At 52.4% G+C, this 22546-nt stretch overlaps 1 protein-coding gene across 1 annotated transcript; it reads right to left on the reverse strand.

Moving 5' to 3' along the window:
* Window positions 1-1244: 1244 nt before the first annotated feature.
* GPRC5B (G protein-coupled receptor class C group 5 member B) lies at window positions 1245-20958 on the reverse strand. Its single transcript, XM_045875084.3, has 4 exons — window positions 20794-20958; window positions 12073-13086; window positions 4140-4252; window positions 1245-2813 (listed from the first exon to the last, which is right to left on the reverse strand). The coding sequence occupies exons 2-4, from the start codon at window positions 13076-13078 to the stop codon at window positions 2769-2771; spliced, it is 1164 nt and encodes a 387-aa protein (XP_045731040.1). The 5' UTR covers window positions 13079-13086; window positions 20794-20958; the 3' UTR covers window positions 1245-2768.
* Between the last annotated feature and the right edge of the window lie 1588 nt (window positions 20959-22546).

Below are 22546 nucleotides of genomic sequence, written 5' to 3' on the forward strand. Positions count from 1 at the left end.
CCTGATGGAATCTGTGCTAAAAGGACGGGATCCCCAGATTTTCCCAGTTTGCCAATTCTCTGAGCTGATTCCCTCACTCCCCACCCTCCATATCCAGTGGAGAAATCCAGGATAGAATGACCATTTTCTATTAAAAGGGGGGACAAGCGTGGCTGTTATAGTCCCAGAGTGATTTTAATAACCAGACACAGAAAGTATTGTGCTTACAATTAGGTATTTTGATCACAGATGCTCTCCTTCAGGTCATTTTCCCTTAACAAGTGTTGTTTACATAAACAGAGTTGCCATTTGCTTTTGTATTTAAAGTTTGCTCCGTGGGGGCAACTGGCGGCCACAGTCTCTTGGCAAAGAGGTCTCTTTGTACCCTTCAGGTGGAGTCATTAGAAAAATACCAGTTCTCTGCTCTCTGCCCTCACTCCCCACCTCTGCCCCATTGGGAGGGCATCCAGCCCACTCTCAACCTTAAAGCCAAAATAAAACAAAACCCAGGAGTGCAATAACGTATCAGAGATTTAAAAAGGGAGGGAGAAAAGGTCTCATTAAGTGAGGTTTCCCATGGCTCAAAGCTGGTTCCGTTTTTATGTTGGTGAAACGTTACTTTCCCCTTGTAGCCATTTATGCCGGGCTCACCTTATATGCCCGGACCACCGAGAACTGAGAGAGAAAACGATCAGGTGAATTGCTCCCTGCTGCAAGGGCGGGGAGGGGGGACTCTTGCAGATGGAATCACTGATGGGATCAGAGAGCTCCAAAGGACTCCAGAGAGCGGGGGTAAGCAACCATTTCCTGGCACGAGAATGTGTATTGCTGTCGTTTTTCATCGGACTAGACCGAGGTGTTTGTGGAGATTTCTGTATTTGCACAATCCTGGGTCTATGCAACTACCACCCCCATCCTCACCCCGGGTCCTAGCTTCTTTCCCTCCCTCTCCTCCCCAACACTCTCGGTTTCCGGTCCACCAATGACGCTCCTTGACAGAGGATTGGAATCTGATTCTCTAGAAGCAAGCACATGCTCTGGGCAGGGGTGGGGCTGTTTCCCAAAGGTCAGGTAGGGGTGGCATTCTGGTGCCATGCTTTTTCCTCCTCATGCGTGGCAACACAAGGAAATGCACTAGCTGGAAGGAAAACTTGGAGGAGGGCCACATAGGGATGGCCAAATTGGCTTGTTTACCCCATTGCTCTGCAAGGTTGCAGGGGGGAGGGGGACTGTGGCGAGGACGGGACACAGCAGAGACTAGGGCCTTGAGAAAAATCAGAAGGTTTATTAAAACAGCTCAGACATATTGGCTTATGAAGAGGTCAGTTTCCCCCCCACAACACCAACCTTTTTCATTTTCTTTAAAGGTTAAAGGCTTATGGGTTGTTTTATAGAAAAAGCAATATAGTCATTAGAGTATATGCCAAAGGACTCACCCTCATTTACACATTTCATGCCGTCAAGTTAAAACTCTTTGCATCACTGCTAGTGATTATGCTGGCCAAACAGTGCAGAGAACATGGGGCTTTGAATGGCCGAGATGTTCGAAATGCCAAATAACAAAGGAATGACTTGCTTAGGACAGATGGAAACCATGACAGAAACAATGGGCTTTGAAGAGAACCATTTTCATGGAACTTACAGAAAACCAAGTCAAACATGTCCCACATACCCTCCAAAAGCAGCAAGAACCCCTGGAGCGCTCTACCCGTCCCTGGAACTTGCACGCCGTCAGCGTCCCACACCCGAGAACTCACTGCATGCTAGGCAGCAGAGTGTGCTCTCCCCCCTGGGATGCCCTGCCACGTGACATCATCGTGGAGAATCTCTGTGGCACCTGCCTTCTGGCCTGCCAACCCGGGGGGCTGTCAGCTGATGGCCCATCTGAGCTTTGGAAATGAACATGGGAATAAAACTGGGAGAGGGCTCGCGGGGAGCACAGCAAGAGCAGGACGAGGGAGAGCTCATCAAGGGAAAGAGGCTGCTGCCCCAAGCGGGAATATTGCTCTGGCTCCCCCAGGGAGGGAGGCGGGCCTGCTTTTCTGCCGTAGACCTGCAGCAGGAGGCCCACAGAGGGAACAGTGGTGAGTCACCACTTTCTAAATGTGATGGTCACTTCACCTCCCAGAGAGCCTTCTCTTCATTGGCACATGCCGGGGTCCCTCCCCCAACTACTGGCTGTAAAGCTCATCCCGGGATGCGGCCGAGCCTCACCTTGGAATCACACCCACCACTCCTTAACTGCTCCTGACCCCCCTGAAATGTGCAAACCAACAGGCAAGCTGGTGGAAAAGTCCCCATTAGTCCTCCCAATGAAATAGTCATCTCCAAAAGGCCACCTGGGGTCCAGCACATGCTGGGGAGGGGCAATGGTGTGGGGACCCCCACAATCAACCAACACCAGCCAGGCCCACCGGCTGTGAATTTGGTTCTGTTCTACCCCCAGAGGATGAAACAGTCTTCCCAGCCACATTTTCGAGTGAGCCTAATACTATTTGCAATTAGCTTTGCTTTAGTTTGCAGGGATTGAGGTTGGTTTGGTATTACGTGTGTGCGTGTGTGTGTGTGTGTGTGTGTGTCATTGGCAGGGGACGGGAGGGCAGTCGGTGTTAGCTTTTCGGTTCAGCAGTGTTCACATTTACACGAAATCCCCTTGTGTAGGATTTCTAGATCTCCTGGCTGTGAGGCAGCCTTGTTCGGCTACCGTTACTGATTTCTCCCTCAAGAAAGACACAGCCAGGGAATAAAATCGGTAAGAGAGATTCTTATTCTCTGGAACTTAAAGTCTTTCACCAGAGGTGTCTTCCAGTGTAACTTGGCGGAGCAGTTGGGATCTGGAAACAAGGATAACACACTAAGAACTTTGTGCTTTGCAAAGTCAACGTCAGAAACCAATTCGTTAACAATGTGCCAGAGATAAATTACCTTGGTTTTTCCTAAGGGGCTGAATAATTCCCAAGAAAAGCGGCAACACTGCTCTGTTCTTGGGAAGGCCGGGTCCCCTTTTCTGTAATCATGCACCCCAAGTGAATGTCTCCTCACTCAGAAACCCACTTTGCTTTTTTCTAAGTCCAGGGTGTTTTTATATCCACTGGCCTTGAAGAGACCAGGAGGGCTTCAGAGTGACTGATGGGGCCATTTTCTAACATTATTTATTATAACCACAGGCCGAATGCTTTCGAGTCAGGCTTTTTCTTGGCACCAGACAATAAAACAGCCCAAGGGATGGCAGGGGGTTTTCAGAAAGCAAATCTGCGAGTCTATTTGTCTTTGAGCCTGTTCCAAACCAGTGCAAACCAATGCCTCGCATACCATTCAAAAGACCAGGAAAACCCAAATTCCCTCCAGAGATCAAAGACCATCCCCGACTTACATTAAAAAAAAGGAAAAGAAAAAAAGCTCAGGTTGAGTTATGGAACTGGCACATGATATAGGAATGGAAGTCCAATTTACACGTGTAAACTGGCTTTATGCATTGTTTCTGAAAGAAGCATGTAGCTATGTTTGGAAATTAAATGTGGGAATGACAGTGTGTCTTTGGATTGCTGGAGAAACAAAATGATGTAATTGCACGGAGGCAAAATGTAAACAATGACAATTCTGCTGAAGGTCTGTTTGGCATCAGATAGTAAAACCTGTTTTTGTGCTCGCAGGAGAGAAATGATAATCACTCCAATTTCTTAAGACATCTTTTAGGGAGTGGAGGTGGGGGAACCCGGCACCCAGCTGGGTCACAGAGACGGGGTGGGGGGGCCGGGGGGGTACGCTAGGTTGGGTGTTCGCAAAATCTGCGGGGGTTTCACAACTCTGGGCTTTTCTTAAAAGTCACCTCCCAGAAAGGGGGGGGTAGGCACCTTCTGCAATAATGAAAGCCAGAACTCACTGGGTACAAGAGCCCCAAGAAATAGGGACTCTTTCGAACGAATCCACAGATGGTTCACTAAGTATAGGTGGATCTTCCGTGCGTGGAGAAAGGGGGTAGAGAGGCAAAGAGAAATGGAAGCACTGCATGCATTCTAGCTGCAAGGCGTGTCCACTTGAGCCAGTGTGTGTGCGGGGCCCGTAAGCAGCCTCCACAGAGCAGGGTGCCCCCAGTGAAGCTGCCCCCAGCACTGACCGCTCTTGGGCTTCCGGCCAAAACATCACCTCTTCATACTTACAGTCCCTCCATTGAGCACAACGGCCATCTCAGTGGGCTGATAGACATTGCTTCTAAACGGAGCGCTCGGTCTGTTTCCCAAGCTGCCATTGCGAAATCCCGCTGTTCGGAGAGCTGAGGGAGGTAGGAAGCAGCAACACAATACCAAAACAAAAAACGAAAAACAACCGAGATTTTGTTTTCTTCCCCTGCATCAACACCATGCTCCCGGCACACATTACCCCCTCACCCCCCACCCCTCCCCATTGTCACAAGCCAGATTCAAAACAGAAGTCACAATGGGGCTTTGTTCTCTGGCTCTCTTGGAGCATGACCCATCTCAGTGGGGTTGGGAAGTTTGTAGAATCCAGGGCGCTTGCTGCCGGGGTGGGGGGCAGGGTAGAGCCTCTGCCCTGCCCCCCAGCCCCTGCAGGCCCTGGGAGGCCAGGAAGCACCTCCGCATCCCTCAAAGGTCTCCTCTCTCACCACATTCATGCCAAGTTCAACATTACACCGTTCAACACCCGTCACTGTTTCTGGATACAAAGAGGCAGAGAACCCTAAGAATGTGGACATCAAGTACATGATAGAGGCCGTCCTCATGGGAAAGTGACGGGGAAGAGAACACAGGGACTCCAACCCCGCGGGGCAGGGTGTTTCTAAACAGGAAAAAAGGGACAGCTGTAGCAAAGACGGCAAAATACGTCAGCACTTTTTAACCTAAGAGAGGTGGGTAAATGGCGTTTCCTATTTGCTGTGTCCTTTGAGAGATCTAAATTTCCTTTTTTTGCAGAGAAAACCCGAATTCCACAAGACATGGAGGAGACAAATGCATATTGCTAAGTGCAAGAAGCCAGTCTGTAAGAGCTATATACCGTGTGACTCCAACTATGATATTCTGCGAGAGGCAAAAGGACAGAGAAAGTAAAGACTCAAGATTGTGGGGGAGAGAGGGTGGTGAGGAACAGGTGGAGAGCACGGTGCATTTTTAGGGCAGTGAAACTATTCTTTATGATACTATAATGGTACATAGATGACATTACCCATCCATCCAAATCTGCAGAACTGCACAAACGAAAGAGTGCGCTCTAAAATGTAAATGGTGGACTTTAGTTAATAATAATGTATCAATATTGATTCACCAACTATAACAAATGTACCACTAATGCAAGCTGCTAATAATAGGGGCATGTGGGAACTCCCTTAATTCCTGCTCAATTTTTTCGGTAAAACTAAAATTGCTCTAAAAAATAGTCTATTAAAAGCCAATACGAATGTAGGAGCACTATGAAAACAAAAGTCCATCTCAGTTGTAACACAGACTCTATTATTTTCATTCTCATTGAAGGCACTAATCTTGCTTTGCTAAGAAAAGCCTCACTTAAACTCTTCTCTGAAGAGGGGCACTTGGGTGGCTCAGTCGGTTAAGCCTCCAACTCCTGATTTCAGCTCGTCATGACCGATCACAGGGTCGTGGGATTGAGCCCCCCCTGGAGCCCCGCATCGCATCGGGGGGCTCCACACTCAGCAAGGAGTCTGCTTTATAGCAGAATAGGTACTTCCCTTTTTCCCACTTTACACGGGGCACAGAGAGATTAAGTCACTAGCCCAAGGTCACACAGCTGGAAAGAGGCAGAACCAGCATTCAAAACCCAGGCAGAGAATCTGTGTTCTTAACCATCACACGATGCTGGCTTCAAATCCTGTTTTTAACCATCACAGTTCCTTAGAAGCAACTTGAGTTTAAGTGACATCAGAGAGGGACAGCTCAGCCTGAGCCAGACCAAAGAAACAGGCATGGTCGGAATGAATGTCTCCAGACACAGGTATACCTCTTTTGCTTTAGCAGCTCCATCCAAGCCTTCAAGCAGCTAGTTATGCATGAGCTGAGCAAGGAGATACCTCTCCCAGGAAGGAGAGAAGGGGGAGCCAGGGAGGGGCACCAGGGGGCAGAAGAGGTAGTTCATGGGCTCTTACTAGTCTCAAGTCCTAGCCTACACCTGCTCGAAGAGAGAGAGCACCCAACAGCACTGCTTTCCTTATATGCACAGACCCGGCCAGCTGTGGTGGGGGAATCTGACCCCAACACATTTTCCTCAAACAAACAAAGGCTCTACTCTATCGGCCATCTGTGGGTGCCTCGGCCCCAAGTGTTGGCTATGACCGCTTTCTACCCTGGCCTGAGGTTAGCATGTGATTTCAATCTGGCCAATTAGATCCAATCAGAGCCAACTCTGGGATTTTTGCTCAAGCATCCCGGGGAAGCGTTCCTCTTTTCCACTGGGACTCTGTGTAAGCCTAGAGTTGTGGGCTGCCATGATCCTAACAGGGCCAAGAGATGGAGGAAGATCAAATCTAGTCATCGCCCGAGCCTCCTTGATCTAATGATTCCTGTAGCCAGATCTCCAGTATATTTGTTTTTTTGTTGTTGTTTTGTTTTTGCTTAAGCCAGTTCAAATCAGATTTTTTATTACTTGCAACTACAAGCGTCCCACCTAACACCCCACTCTGACCTGGGTCGGCTGTGAAAGGCAAGCAGGGCTCATCCGTAAGAGCGTCCCCACAGGAATCTAAGTTTTTAGGTTGAATGCCAGCCTTCTATCCAGACTCTGCAGGTGAGGCTAGACTGGCCCTCCCCTCAAAGCTGATTCAGGGCCTTGCACAGGGAAGCTAAGAGTCAGAATTTAAATAGCCCTTGGTCCTAATGAGATCTGAGAGCCCAAATCCCCTAAAAGAAAGAATGCTTGTCTTTATTGCTCCTTTGAAAGGTGAACATTTAATATGCCTCGTTAACACTTTCCAAGATGTGATCTGAGGTGCTACATCCTTTGGTGCATTTTAATCTTTTATCACATACCTCATGCCTTGGCTGATACTTATTAATAAGCAGGAGGCTGATGAAGTGGTATATACCTGGGATCTCATTCGGGGCAAGGCAATCTGGGAGCAGAAGCCACTGGGGCTTGACTGAGCCACAGGCCACCTGGGGAATGCCCTTCCCATCTCTTGAGGACGTCAGGGATTGACTCTGGAGGGAAGAGAGCCCAAAAGGCTGGCTGGCTAAAATGCAAAATAAAGAGAGCCAACTGTAACTCCTGGGCAAGGCCCTGGTGGGGCCTGGTTCCCTAAAATACAAGCTGGCTGAGGTCAGCATCAAAGATGACAAGAGCTGTTCCCAGAGTGGCAAGGGACATGCCCAGGTGTTCCGCAGCCAGCAAAGCAAGGGTTTCTAGAACAACAATCCTAGCCAGGACTCCAATTTAGCCCATGTGAGCTTTCTAAGGGAATTGGCTTTGCCTGGGGCCCACCCTGTCTGGTCCTGTGTGAATTTTGGTGGGCACACATTTGGGATGATCCAAAACAGGGCTATTAAAACCAAGTCTGACAACATCCAAGGTGAGTGAGGAAATGGGGCTCTCATACAGTTATTAAGTGGGGCAGAGGGGGGCGGGCAGTAAATTAGTTTAACTTTTAGGGGGCCATCTGGCAGTATATATCAAGATTTAAAGGTGCAGACTCTTTTATGCATGTCTAGGAATTTTTTTTTCTTTTGTCTTGCAAGAAGTTAATTGATCAAGGGCACAAAGATGAATGTTCACTGCAGCATTACTTATATGGGGAAAGCCAGAAACAAGTGGAATAGCCACCAGCTGGGGATCAGAAAAACAAATTATTGTGCCCAAGGAAAGCTCTGCATCATGAAAAGGATACTACAGCTCTGCAGTCACTGACCTGGTACAATATTGGTTTAAGCAAACACACTACTTAGATCAGTGGCTACATCTTCAAATCACTCGGAGAGCTTAAGAAACCTAAACCCAAGTAGACTTAGCCAGAATGAGGGGTCAGGCACTAGTAATTTTTTTAAGCTGCCCAAGTGTACAGCTAGGTTAAGAACCAGTCTATGGGATTGTGTGTGTGTGTGTGTGTGTGTGTGTGTGAGAGAGAGAGAGAGAGAGAGGGAGGGAGGGAAGGAGAGAGACTGTGCTCACTGAGAGATGTCTGGCAAGATGGAAGCAAATAGCAGTAGCTGCTTTTGGGCAATGGGATTTTGAGCAATTTTTGTTATTTTTACTTGCTGAAACTTCTAGTGATTATTCTAGTTTTTGTCACCAAAATGGAATGATAAAACTGGTTTTATTTTGGAAAAGAAAGAGGGGACAGAAAGACAACTTCCTTGGCTTTGGAATGTGTCAGTGTGAAACAGATGGGGGTGGGGGGCACCTCTAGGGCCCCACCCCACCCCCATCACCCAGGGTGCTAGCCCTGGTACTGCTGTTTCTGACCTGGGTCCCAGATACCTTTGATCTCTGGATCTTATGTGGATAGGAAGGATTGGCTGCATTTTCATAAGGAAAAAATGCACGTAGTGGAAAACCAACTTCCCCCCTCCCTGCTCTTAGAGTGTGAGCTTAAACAAGTCAGCTGATACTCCTGGACCTCAGTTTCCTGCTCTATAAAATGGGACTGATAAACCCTGTCTCCTCAATGCACAAGTCATTCTAGTACATCATGAGCTCAGGGTCACTAAAGTGCTTTGAGGAGAGATGAGTAATTCTGTGGTAGACGAATCAAGCATTGGGGCTCTGGAACCAGCCTGCGTGGGCTCAAACCCTGGCTCTACCTCTTAGGCAAGACACATAGCCTTTCTGTGCCTCATTTACTGTCTGCAAAATGGACTTCAATGGGTTATCGTAGGGATTAAACGAGATTAGCCACTAAAATGCTCAGAATGGTAACTGGCCCACGGTAAGCACCTACTAAGGGTTAGCCATCCTTACTTTTGAAGACCCTACTACTTGGGTCGCTCTAGCATCCCCATTTTTCACTCCAAGTAAACCAGACCATCAGGTTCAATAACACTGATTCTTAGCCTTCTGGAGGTCACAGACAGCTTTGAGCATTTGACAAAGTGATAGACAGAAATTCCCCAATGAACGTACAAAAGTGCACATCCATTTCAGAAGTTCCCACTACTTTTGAGATCCCGGGGAAGTCCATGGGTCTCATATAAAGAGGATCCTGTTCCAGAAGGACCCAGGGAAAAGGTGGTTTCACCAGACCCCAGGAACCAGCCAGGCTCCTGACCTCTGCTCATGATCTTCCCTGGAGGGCCCTCTGGGCTCCCAGTGATGATCCCCATCCTGACCCCCACCTTGTCCTGGCAACACGAGCGGACACTCATTCCCGCTAAATCCTTTGACAAACATGGGCTTGCTGGTCTGGGGCTTTCTAGTAAGATTGAAACAGCTCTGTTAAAAGACCACACCAGGGTTTCTAGCCCTATCCATGGGTGGGGCCATTGGTGTTCCCTCCTGTGGGTCTGGTGGGGAGCCGGAGGCGCAGAGGAAACTGGGCAGGTGGGGAGGGCTCTGGGTGACCTTCGAGGATCTGATGGCTCGACGTGCTTCCCCCCGTCTGCAAGGGACAGACAGGATGCACTCAGGCATCAACCCCCAAGGCTGACTCTGCAGTCATGACCCCCCGGTTAACACTGCCCAGCTGCCTGGGTGAGCAGCACTGAAAAGGGGAGCATGGCCATCTGGAAATGGGCCACCTCCTAGCTTTACGTCCTTGGCAAGTTACCGAACCTCTCAGAGTCTCCATTTATTCATCTCTAAGATGGGGATAACAACAGGACCGCCTCACCGGGTGCAGCAAGGGAGGTTAAGGACTTAGAATAGTACCTGGCACACAGTTAATGCTCAGGAAGCAATGAGTACACCAGGCAATCAGTACCACCACCTCCTCCTCTACCGCTACTGTTAATGTCATTATTATTATTATTACAGCTCCTGATCAATCCTCAGGCAACTGAGAAAAGGCAACTTTACTGAATCTCAAGTGCTGGGAACCTAGCCGACTCACTTGAAGTAATGACTCGGACAGATACTTGGGAAGCATCCACCGCAGGGGCTCTGAGTGCCTGCACCACATCCTCCAGGCTCATCTCTGAATCCCGCTGCAGGGGTGATGGACAGTCCTGGGTACCCAGCCAGCCTCCACCTCTGGTGCCCACCAAACCTCTCAGAAGCCAGCGGTACTTACTTAGCCAGAGTAATGGGGAACGTGGCACTGGGAGTGGGAGACAGAGGACATACGTGACGGTGGGCAACGGAGGAGTTGGTGGCAAATGCTGCAGGCTCCCCTGATTTAGAAGGTCAAGTCTGAGGCTCGTTCTGCATGCATCCCTGTCAGGACCGAGCCCCAGCTGCCCACAGTGGGAACCAGCTCACTGATGTACTTGTCTGGTTGCTTCCGCCTTCCTGGTCTCATTACCCACCCCCCACCTCTCCCTTGCAGGGAACACCTCCCGGGTAAGTCAGCTGCACCCAAGTCTCAGGCTCTGCTTTCAGGGGAACCCAACCAAGACACACATCCAGCATGCCAGGTCCTGGGGGAGACCCCGAGGATGTCACTTCTAAGGTACATTCTCTCATTATTTCTGTTTTACAGATGGGAAAAACTCAGGCTCAGAGAGGTAAAGCAATTTGCTCAAAGCCACACATCTGGGGAGAACAGAGGGCAGGACTTGAATCCAGGCCTCTGACTCCAGGGACCAATTCATATACTCCTGAATGAAGGTGGGGAGGAGATACAAGGATTGCCCCCAGTAGCCCCTGCATCCATCTAGCACCTGCACTACAAACTCAAACACTTCCAGGTAGCCAGGGAATTAATGTTAGTATGTTCCAGCAGCTGGGTCAGGGAGCAATAGGGAGTAGTGGGGAGTGTGGTAAACACAAAATGGATCCCCATCTAAAGGAACGGCCACTTGGGCTGCTTCCATAATTTGGCTATTGTAAATAATGCTGTAGTAACCACAGGGGTGTCTATATCCCTTCGAATTAATGTTCATTTTCTTTGGGTAAATAGCCAGGAAAGCAATCCAGTTACTGGATCATAGGGTAGTTCTATTTTTAACTTTTTAAAAAGATTTTATTTATTTATTTGAGAGAGAGCAGGGGAGGGGCAGAAGGGGAGGGAGACACAGACTCTCCACTGAGCAAGGAGCCCCACATAGGACTCGATCCCAGGACCCTGAGATCACAACCCCAGCCAAAGGCAGACACGCAGCTGACTGAGCCACCCAGGTGCCCCTATTTTTAATTTTTTGAGGAACCTCCATACTGTCCTGCACAGTGGCAGCTCAAATGTCCATCAACAGATGAATATCGGATAAAGAAGATGTACTATATATATTATGGAATATTATTCAGCCATAAAAAAGAATGAAATCTTGCCATTTGCAACTCTCTGCAGAGTAGAATGCTAAGAGAAATAAGCCAGTGGGAGAAAGACAAACACCGTATGATTTCACTCGTATGTGTAATTTAAGAAACAAAACAAACAAAGCAGGGGGGAGGAGAGAGACAAACGAAAAAACATTCTTAACTAGAGAGAGCAGATGGTTACCAGAGAGGAGGTTGGGGGTTGGGGGCAGGGGGGATGGGTGAAATAGGTGAAGGGGATCAACAGTCCACTAATCCTGATGAGCACTGAGTAATATATGGAGCAGTTGAATCACTACATTATATCCCTGAAACTAATATAACACTGTATGTTAACTACACTGGAATGAAAATGACAACAAACAAACAAAGGAGCAGCCCCAACTCCTGAGAGGTAGAACCTTCCAGCATACACTGGTACAGATCAGCTCCAGACAGCTACTGCCAGGTGGGAATGTCAACCCAGCACTGCCAGAGCTGACTTTGCCAAAGGGGTGCGAAACCTGGATTTTGCTATTAAATTAGTTGGCAAAGGATGGGGGAAAATGCCAAATAAAAATCCATCTCTGGGCCACTTGAAGTACCAGGGGGGCCAATGTTTGCCGGCTCCCATCTGCCAGGACTGCCCCGGGGACCACCCATCCCCACTAGAGAGGGAGAAGGGAGTCCTTTGGGGGCAAATGGGCCCAGAGCCTAACCCCACAGGGTGGCGACCCCTTTTACCTGCATTGTGTTCGTCCATCGAGAAGGCCTTGTTCTCCATGTAGGTGCGTGGCAGTGGCACGTCCTCCTCGAACGCCGTCTCCCGCATCCTGGGCTGCGAGGTGTCGAAGTAGTTGGGCGTGTTCTCCTGCGGGGCTGGCAGAATGGTGCAGTGGATCTCCGGGATGGCGTGGAAGATGACGAAGACCCAGCCGCTGGCCACCAGGGTGATGGCCAAGGTGGGGTCGCCCCAGGCGTCTCCCTGCCGCAGCTCGGCGTTGCCAAAGAGGTACATGGTCATCCAGGCCACCCAGATGAGCACGGAGAGGAATGCCGTGACCAGGACGCAGGCCCCGTTCTGCTTCCACTTCTTGAACTTGCCGCACAGCGTGAAGAGCGCCAGCCCCAGGGCGGCCACGAGCAGTACCATGTCGTAGATGAGGGCCATTACGAAGTCCATGGGCTCGTAGGCGCAGGCCGGCTTGGCGTCGCGCAGCACGGTCAGCACCAGCCACTCGATGGCGATGATGACCTGCACAAGCATCAGGCACAGCGCCACGCCCACCAGCTGCCAGCCCGAGGGGCTCTTGCCGTGGCGCACCAGCTTCCGCACGCGCCACGCCTGGCTCAGCAGGCAGGAGAAGCAGAGCGCGAAGAGGACGCCCCAGAGGAACCGGCGGACCGCGCAGATAGTCTCGTCTTCCCGGATGATGAAGGCGAACGTCAGCCCGAAGAGGCCCAGGGTCCCCAGGAGGAAGAGGAAGTGGAGGCCCACGGGGTCCTTCTTCTCCTTGTCCTTGATAAATGGCAGCCGCACCAGCAGGATGAGCATCAGGAGCAGCGTGATCAGGGCGCCCGCCCCAGCCACCGCCTCCACCACGATGCCCCAGATGGTGTCCAGGTCGCAGAGGGACACGTACTGAGGGAGGAGATCCAGTCCACAGCCCCGGGACGTGCTGGCGTTCTCAGAAGCCCCGGAGGCGATCACGAAGAGTAGGAGGAAGGCGAGCACCTGGTGGGTTTTCATCTTTCTCTCTGACCCCGGAAAGGTTCCAGAATATTGAGGACGGGGGAGATGTTTGGAGGGAGAAAAAGACCAGTTCACTGTAAGATTCCCACTTTCCTGACTTCTTTTAAGACCCACCTCATTTCGAACCTACTGGCCCATGAGGCACCTTTGAGGGGTCAGAAAAAGGCAGCCCTTTCTCCAGAAGGCACAGCCCCTGGGCGGGGGTGGGGGAGTACAGGACCCCAATTCCGGCTCCCACCTGCAGCCTTGATCCCGCACAGTGAACACTCATGAATCATCATCGCTAGTGGCTGAAGAGGGTGAGAGAGAGAGATCCACCTCTCTGTATACTCTTTTCTACTCTTTGATTTTTATATTCTGTGCTATGTCTGACCTCTTCAAAAATAAGGGAATGAAAACAAAACTTTGAAGAGACAGCCATGAGCCCAGCACTGTGCTGAGAATGGTACGCACTGCCTCTTTTCAGTCTCTCAATGGTAACGGCTTAATATTTACCCACGCCTCACTCTAAGCCAGGCACTGGGCACATCCAGTCCTTACACTGGTGACAAAACAAGGTCTCCAGGTTAGGACACTTGCCCAAGGTCATACCACCCGGCTCCTAGAAGCGTGCCCTCATTTCCAAACACAGTGTATCCAAAATGAACTAGCATCCTGGGTTTCCCCTTTCCCTCGCCCCTCAGACCTCCCCCAAAGGTCTCCAGAGAACCCATCCTCACTGCACCCCTGTCTGTCTCTCCCCCGTCTCCCTCCCTGCAGGATTCCCCTTGGTGCTCCTTTGGGCCCCCATGAAAGCTGGACTCCACACAGCAACCATGGCTGACGGGCTTAACCCAAGTCCCATATTGCCCCCCTGCTCCCTCTGCTTAAACGCCCCCAACCCATTGCTGGAAAACTGCTCCTCACCCCCACCTCCTGTCACCCTCTCAGACCTTGGCCAAGGTCACAGCCCCATTCCTCTTCACCAGAGCCTCTTATTCTACTTCTTTCTTTGCTCTGTCTTTTTTTTTTTTCCTTGCCTGTTTACTTTGTTTCTCGCATTCCCTTCTTGCTCTTTTCCCTGTCTTTCTCCGCTGCAAGATGCAGGAGGACAGGGACACTGTCTGGTTCATGGGGGTAGACCAGGGCTTCTCACCTTGGTATCGTTGACATTGCGGGTCTGACTCTTCTTGGCTGTCCTGTGCACGGTACGCTACTCAGCAGTACCCATGGCCTCTATCCCCTAGATGCCCGTGGCACACCCACTCCCCCCAACCCAAAAATCTTTCGACACTGCCGAATGTCCCCTGTGGGGGTGGGGACGCAAAAAATCGCCAAGATGACACCACTCGTGTGGACTCAAGCACCAGCACACCGTGCTGGCACAAAGGTGATGCTTGGTGGATGTCGAATGAGTGAGAGGCTCGTTCACCGGGACTCTTTCCTCTGCCCCTACTGCCACCAGCTCTTAACTTTTGAACGGAGCCTGCCCTTCAGAAAGCTCCAGCCTACACAGCTCGGCTCTCAGGCCTGTTTCCAGGCGGCTCAAGCTGGCCCTGCTGCCTTGGCTCCACCCGTGCGGGAGGCCGCAGCCAGCAACATGCAGGCAGCTCCGGTGCCTCCCTGGGGCTTCCCTAAGTAAATGCAGTATCGACCACCTCTCTCTCTCCCTCTCTGCTCCTTTATGGGGTTCCAGGAGCAGCTCTGATCCTGCCTTGGCTGTGAAGCCATTGACTGGGATAAATTATTAATGCCGCCAAATGAGAAGGAGCCTGGTGCTGCAGGGATGTCACCTCTGCCTCTCGATGAGAGAAAGGCAGGGTCAGAGCAGAAGGCATCTGGCAAGACGTGCTTCTTAAACATGCACCCCAGCATTCCACTCAAGCAAATTCGGGGCGAGGATGCAGCCCAGATGTTGGCCCTCAAGACTCATGGTCCAGCCACGATTCATCCAGCCAATAAACTTCCCTTTTTTGGATTAGGCCAGTCTGAGCTGGGTTTGTGTTACTTGCCAACAAAGAAGTTCTAGGATTCCTCCCACATCATGTGGCCCCCCTTCTTCCAGGAAGTCCTCCCTACCCAATGTCTAGGCATGTGGATACAACCAAGGGTGGCCAGGAGCTTTAGTGGGATCCAGTTGTCTCTAGTGGATCATCATCATTGTTAAGGATGCCCAGGAGGTGACAGCCACCCCACTCTACAGAACAATGTCTAGGATGATCATGAGGGCTGATCACTGCCTCACAGGATGAAGCTGAGTCTGGCTCATCTAGGATTGCTGGGGGGTTCAGAATTGCCCTCCAGAGTTTTCTACGACTGCCAGAGGAACCATGACAACAACTAACCCATAGTGCTCACCACGCTGCAGGCACACTTTTATGTACTTCACATATACTAACTCCTTATAATCTGCACAATGACACCATGAGGCCATTACTATTACTATCTCTGTTTTAAAGATTTTTTTTTTTTATTTACTTATTTGAGAGAGAGAATGAGATAGAGAGAGCATGAGAGGGGGGAGTGTCAAAGGGAGAAGCAGACTCCCCACCAAGCAGGGAGCCCGGTGCGGGACTTGATCCCGGGACTCCAGGATCATGACCTGAGCCGAAGGCAGTCGCTTAACCAACTGAGCCACCCAGGCGCCCACTATCTCTGTTTTAAAGGAAATAAAACATGGAGGTCAGCTGGCTTGTTGGAGGTCACACAGCTAGAAAGTGGTAGAACCAGGCGGCAAACAACTATACTCTTGTTACTTGGGCTCTTACTACAGACCTGGGCTCTAGAAATGTCACCTGGTAAGTGAGCCCTTTGCTGGCCAGTCTCTCCTGTCCCCCATTATGCTCTACACCAGTCCTTCTGATTTTTGTCTTTGTAGCATGTGCCACAATTTCCAAATATTTTATTACCCTCTGGGTGTGCTCCCCCCTCTCCCAGGTCCAGGGCTTTGTCTGGTTCTTCACTGACTCACTAGCACCTGCCAGTCGGGCAGGGCTCACAGCCCAGCTGCCGAACCAGATGAATTGGTAAAAGTGGTCTCGACCCTCATGTTACCCCAGCAGGACAGGTGTGCTCATTGCTGTCTTACAGAGGAAAGAACAGACAGCCGGAAAGGTTTGAGTCAAAGTTTGATCCTCAGACGGCAGCAGTGTGACCTGGGAGCTCGCTGGAAATGCAGACTCTCGGTGGGGGGGGGCTAGCCCCCTCCGTTTCAACAAGCCCGGCAAGCAAGCCCCAAGTGCGCACAGATGCTTGGCCACACCGAGGTGTGAGAAGCTCGGACCTGTGCAGCCGGGGAAGCCAGGAGCCACGGCCCCCCGGACGTTCTGCCTCACCAACCCTGCCAGAGCCAAGCAGGTGGCACCCACTTGGCAGGTAAGCCCCATCCTGCCGCATCAGCCACTTGGTGCTTCCTCCCACCAAAAGAGCAGTTCTCCAGGAATCCCAAACTGAACAAGGCAAGATTAGAGGTTTCAAGTCAGCCGCAGGCAAGGCTGATCGGGACGGGATGAATATATGGCAACAAACCCATGGGATGTAGGCGGGCGGCTCCTCAAAAGGAGGAACGAACAAATGTGAACGAATGCACAAGCCTCAGCTCACATACTAATTACCTCTGCTGCCAGGCAGGCTCCCAGAAATGTGACTCATTCAGAGGCTCTTAAATACACGATCTTTCTCTCTCTCTCTCTCTCACACACACACACTCTCTCTCTCTCTCTCTGTCCACCCCGCCCCCAACCCGCAGAGGGGCCAGAAGCCTCTGGCAGGTGGTGGAGCACCACACTCCATTTCTCCACGAGCTGGGGCCTACAGAGGCTGGAAAGAATGCAGGCAAGGTTCCTTGTGTGAGGACAGTGCTGCCTGCCTGAAGGCCACAGGCCGGGCTAGCAGCAGGGCGAACTTCCGACAGAGATCTTCCGGTTTCAAGTTCTGCCCCTGCCACCTGCTAGTACCTTGTGACCCTGGACAAACTGATTTTACCCTTCTGGCCTCAGTGTCCTCCTCTGCAAAACTAGGGGTGTTAACGATACCCATCCTGTGGGGTTGACACAGGTAAGCACTTACATAAACTGTCTGCTCAATAAATAGAAATGATTGGCAAATATTCCCTCGTCAGAGGTTATGAACTTTGCTGACTGCTTTTCCGGGGTAGCAGTTGCCGTGGAGATGGGGTGGGAAAGGGGCTCCCCCCACCCCGGTGTTTGTCCATCACTGGTTTCCAGCCTCCTCCATCACACCAGGCAAAGCGGTCCCTGAGGTGGTATGAATGGGAGATGCCTTTGGTGGTGGTCTGCCCTGGGAACCTCTAAACTCACCTGATCCCCAAAGCAGGTGCTCTAAGCGGAAGCCTCACTGTGAAGGTGGTTTTCCCGTGGGAAACCCAGGCCAGCCTGGGAGCCCTGAAACCGGGTCTCTCTGTCAAGAAGTCAGAGGGAGGACACCCAGAGACCAGACACTGGCCATTCTCTTGGGAAATAAGTGTCCCCATCCACCCACTTCCCATATGAAGAGGTACAAGATATGGGGGAGATGCTAGAACATGGAAGGGAAAGAAAAAAAATGAGCAGGCGGGGAGGGGATTTTCCTATTCCTGGGCATAGTCAGTAGATCGGTACCTGGGTGAATGCCTGGCACAGAATTTATACTTTCATCAGTCTCCTCTAGAGTGGAGGCCCTCAGTGGGAGTGAAGCCAGACCTAACGATGTGACATGGGGCATTACTTAACCTCTCTGACCCTCGGTCTCTTCCTCTATAAAAGATAAAGATAGTGCTGCCTTCACAAAGCTGGTGTGAAAAGTACATGAAAAATACTGTGCAAGGTGCTTGGCCCACAGGGAATACAGGATCCCTGCTTATTAAAAAGACAATCATGATTCCATCGTCCTTCCTGTTGGGAAAATGAAAGGTGAGGCAGCTTGGCCAGAGGCTTAGTGGAATTCGCAGGCCAACCTGGACTAGAACTCATTTCTCCCAACTCCTGACCTGAGGCCTTTACACTGCACCTCTGGTTTGAGCCCTCATCCCATGCCTGGCAGGCGGCCAGGATTAGGCTGTGGAGGCAGTCTCCCCACGCACCCCAGCATTACACTCTGTCCCAGCCCACTCCGTTATAGCTCATGGTGCATTTCCTGCTCTGGGAGATTAAACTGTTACAAGGTTTCCTGACATTAAGCTCTTTCCCAGACCCACAATCTCACCCTCTGGTATCTTTTCCAAGTTACACCATCTCATAATCTTCATTTCCTAATGTTGCCCAGACCACCAGCCTATTTGCGGGCTCTTGAATTTAATAACCCTCCTAGGTTAGTAAACAGGGTTGCCAGAACACAAGCCCCATGATCCATGAATATGCAAAGTAGCTCCAATCCTGTAAATAAAAGCAATCATTTAAATGCAAATTGCATCCTTGGCTGTCCGTTCAGGGATGGATGGTTCCTCTTGGGCAGTAATTCGGAGAAGAAAATGTGACTAACACAGAACCCCCAGGAAGCTCTGCGTGAGTGCTTATGGGGCCAAGGGCTCTGGGTGGGGGCCACTTAAGGTGGACAAGAACTCCCTCAAAGTGGAGAGTGAATTTTAAAACCCTAGCCGCTCTCCAAGTGGGTTCACAGGGCAGGACAGGCTCAAGACGGTCCCCACCGGCCAGACGAAGCCCCTCAGAGGCTCCCGGCGCCTTGCCATCCCCAGAGGCAGAATGAAAGGGGAGCTGCTTTCCATCTCCGTGTTGAGGTCAGGGGAGCTTTTAAAAAATCAGATCCCTTGGCTTCCTAATCAAAACCCTCCAAGGGTTCACTGGCCCATGGAGAATAAAACCTAAACTCCTTTCCATGGCCCAAAAGATCGTGCTCTGGCTGGTCCCTACCATCCTCTCTCCCACCCACCCCCTCCACATCTGCCTCCGAGCTCCAGCCACAATGGCCTTTGTTCAGTGCTAAACTCATTCCCACCTCCAAGCCTTTGCATTTACAGTGCTCTCTGCCTGCACAGTGGTCCCCCAAGATCTCCCAGAGGTGGGCCCTCCATCTTGCCAGGCTCAACAAAAATGTCACTCCTGAGAACCGTCTTCCCCACATACACAAACCCTCATCACTTTATTTGACATCTTCCTGTTTTATTTTCCTGGCAGCCCTTACCCCAATTAGAAGTTCAATTTACTTACTTATTTAGCTATTTATTTGTTCACCCACCTGGCCAGTGCCCTGAGAGCCGGGGCTTGTCCATTCTCTACACTGTAGTGCCCCAGCCCGAGATCTCTAGCTGGTACATTTACTGAAAGAACAAATTAAGCAATAAGGGTTTGAAGCTTCTCTTTCTAACAACACTGCTTGTCCTGCTGCCTGCCCCAAATGGCGACTCCTTTCCCTTTCCATTTGTCTCCTTCTCAACTCAGCTGACCCCTTTTCAGACTTAGAGCAGGGAACAGATAGAAAACCCTTCACTCCACAGTCTACAAACAAAACTGGCCTCGTGGAGGGCTCCCAACCAACAGATGATGATTTGCATTCTATTTACATGCTATTTGCATGCAGCTTCACTGGAAGTCCCAATCCACCGAAACCCCCCACCCCACCGAGGAAACTTCTGAATCAAGGGTCCTTGGCTGAAGTTCCGTGGCTTTTGTGCCAGGTCCTTCCCTCACTTTTCCCTCACTTCTCTGGTCTTTTCGAGGACCCCCAGTTCCTCCTGGGCTCTGTTCAAGTGCCCCCCATCCTGGCGCCGTTGGGTAGCCAATGTGGCGCGTGGGCCGGGGCCCCAGACAGGGACGCCGCTGCCCCACACTCCAGGGGCCTTTGTCCGCGCTCCAAGGAGCCGCCCCCTTAGCGAACGGGGGACGAGTTGGGAGGGGGTTGACTGGCTAGGCCTGGGTGTGACAGAGCGAGAGGCAGGGAACGAACTGGCGAGCTGCGCTGGGGCCGTCCTCTGTGGCAAGGTCGGCGCCCCGCTGCCCGGATGGCTAACTAGCTCCCCCGGGCCCAGGCCCCGTGCGGGCGGGAGGGATCCCGGGATGTGCGGGGCTGGGAGCCCGTGTCCTCCAAGGACAGCGAACGCACCACAGCACACGGCTAGTCCTCAGCCCCAGCCTGGTCTGAATAGAAACGCCAACCCCCCGCCATTGTATGCAGCCGTCTCTCGTTTGTCCCTCAGCCCCAGGTCTCAGCTCTGCCTCTTTTCCTCCCGCAGTGTTCCCCCCTTGTCCCGTAGTGCGCAGGCACCGCCGGTTGCGAGCCTGGCCCCCGGTGCCTGCGGCAGGTGCGGCCGCTCACCCCCAAAGCCTGGTCCTTATAACCGCAGCTCCGTCTACCCTGCGGTCAGCCCCCACGGGCTGAGCACGCGGCCCCGGGACCTGCCCGCGGCTCCCCTCCCACGACGAGTCACTCGGGTACGGCTGGACTCCCGCACACTACTCCCAGCTGTCCTTTACCTGCGATCAGAGACTTGGATCTCCACCTGGTCCGGGTACACAGCACCCTCTCCTCCTCCACCCCCCCACCCCCGGCATAAAGGTCTCCAGCCCTCCCCTCCCCCCGCCCCGCCCTCTGCAGCTCCTCTCCGGCCTCACTGTGGTTCGCCCCCTCCCCGATTCCCCATCTTCCTCAGCAGACTAACCCCCCCGGGGGGCTTAGAGGGGCACAAGAAGCAGACTCCCCAGTTCTCCGAAGTCCACGGCGGGAAAAGTTTCTGGGGTCCTAGCAGCGCCCTCCACCCCATCGGCGCGCCTCGCACTCACCGACCCCCGCGGCCTCGCAGCGCCGACGCTCCTGCTGGTTCTCGGCCTCAAGTCACATCTCTGCAGCGCGGCCGCGGCCCCCGCCCCGCGCGCACCCGCCCGCCCGCCGGTCCTATCTCACTGCATCGCCCTCACGAGCCGCTGCCGCGCGAGGCGCCCCCTGGCCCGGCCCGCTTTGCTGCAGCCGCGGCGGCCCCGCCCCTCTAGCCGGCCCGCCCCCTCCGGCCCCGCCCCCCGGGGCATCCAGCTCCGCCCCTGGCTCCTGCCCAGCAGGCTGCTCCTCGCTGAACCCAGGGCCAACGGCTCTGCGTCTCTCCATCTTCACCAGCGCAAGCCCCTAGCTCCTTGCCCGGAGCGCTGAGACGACCTCCTTCCACGGTCCCAGGTTTGGAGACACTCCCTCCACATCCACAGTGCACCCATAAGCAGTCCAGACGCACCGGACATATACCCAAGTTGATTCATTTGCAGGAACACACACACACACAGGGATACTCCCACGAGTGTCCTAGTACAGGGGCTTTTTTCCGCCCATGACACTCTCCAACGTGGGTTCACAAACAGTAACTTCCCCTCAACGGACAAGCATCAGGCCCTCGACACGGACCCCGCCGCGCGCGTTCCGAAGGATCCCAACCGGCGCGGCTTGGTATCCTCTAGCGGGTGTCCGCCTGGGCACACTCCATTCCCTCCACCCCGCCCCAACTTGTCCTTGTCCCTTTGCGCACATTGCTCAACCCATGAGTCCTTGACTACCCCAAACATGCACGTTCACAGGGTGCACCCCTCACTTAGGTCCTTACGCAGGATCTCCACCACCAACGCTGCACACATCACCCACGTACACACACGTCCACCACTCCCCCCGGCGGCACACACCCAGCGGTCCGGGGACCACTGGCTCCGCAGACGCTCAGGGCACAGTCGGGATGCACGCCCGCGGGACGGCCGCAGCAGCGGCTTGAAGGAGGGGTCCCAGACAGCCTCGCTCCTCGCCACTGAGTCGGGCTTCTGATCCACCAGGCTGTCCGAGATCAGCATTGCCCAGATGGCGCCTGGGGGCTGCGGTCCAGCACACCCACGGGGTTGGTTCCCTCGGTGACTTTCAGACGTTCAAGCTCCCCCCCAAACCCAGAACACTGAGGACCCACCACTCTGGTTTCTCAGAGTGAGGCCACCTCCCTCCTCCCCCATTCCGGTCCTACAAGACAGGACAGGGAGGTGACCCCTGCTCTCTACCTCCCTGCAGTGGGGTGGGGATAAGGAGGCAGGAAGGTGGGCTGCAGAATAAGAATAATATTCCCTTCTGGGGGTAGTTGTATGCACTGATCTTTGATGACCACAGACCTTTCAGATTATTTTCATCACTTCCCGCGAGCCTCCGGCCCCTCAGTTCTTGCCCACACAAGCCGATTTTCTCCTGGTCAGGCCACGTACACACCTCCGCGAACGGAAAAATGGAAGGGAAAGGCAGAACAATTTTCCTGTTTTATTTGCCGACGTATCCTCAACGCCTAAGAACAATGCCTGGCATACAGTAGGCGATCATTATTTACGGGAAGACCCCTCTTCAGCGTTCCCGCCGGACTGCGTAATTGGAAAATGGATAGGCATTGCCACCTGGTGGTACCCAGTGGAACTGACGCCGAGATCCTTTCCTGTGTAAACGTGGGTAAGTTCACTTTTCTAAGCGTCAGTTTCTTGCAAATTGCAAAATGGAGATAACTTTAGGAGTACATGCCTACTGGGGTTG

Source organism: Mirounga angustirostris, unplaced genomic scaffold (assembly GCF_029215605.1).
Source record: "Mirounga angustirostris isolate CCGP_5_RB_7025 unplaced genomic scaffold, mMirAng1.0.hap1 SCAF_5, whole genome shotgun sequence".
Lineage (NCBI taxonomy): Eukaryota > Metazoa > Chordata > Mammalia > Carnivora > Phocidae > Mirounga > Mirounga angustirostris.

Excerpts from the sequence above, each read along its gene's own strand:
- GPRC5B (XM_045875084.3), bottom strand. The coding sequence starts at position 13,078 with ATGAAAACCCACCAGGTGCTCGCCTTCCTCCTACTCTTCGTGATCGCC. Across the intron at positions 4,253-12,072 it reads GATGGACGAACACAATGCAG|CTCTCCGAACAGCGGGATTT; the intron begins GTAAAAGGGGTC and ends TACCTCCCTCAG. Across the intron at positions 2,814-4,139 it reads TTGTGCTCAATGGAGGGACT|ATCCCAACTGCTCCGCCAAG; the intron begins GTAAGTATGAAG and ends CCTTGTTTCCAG.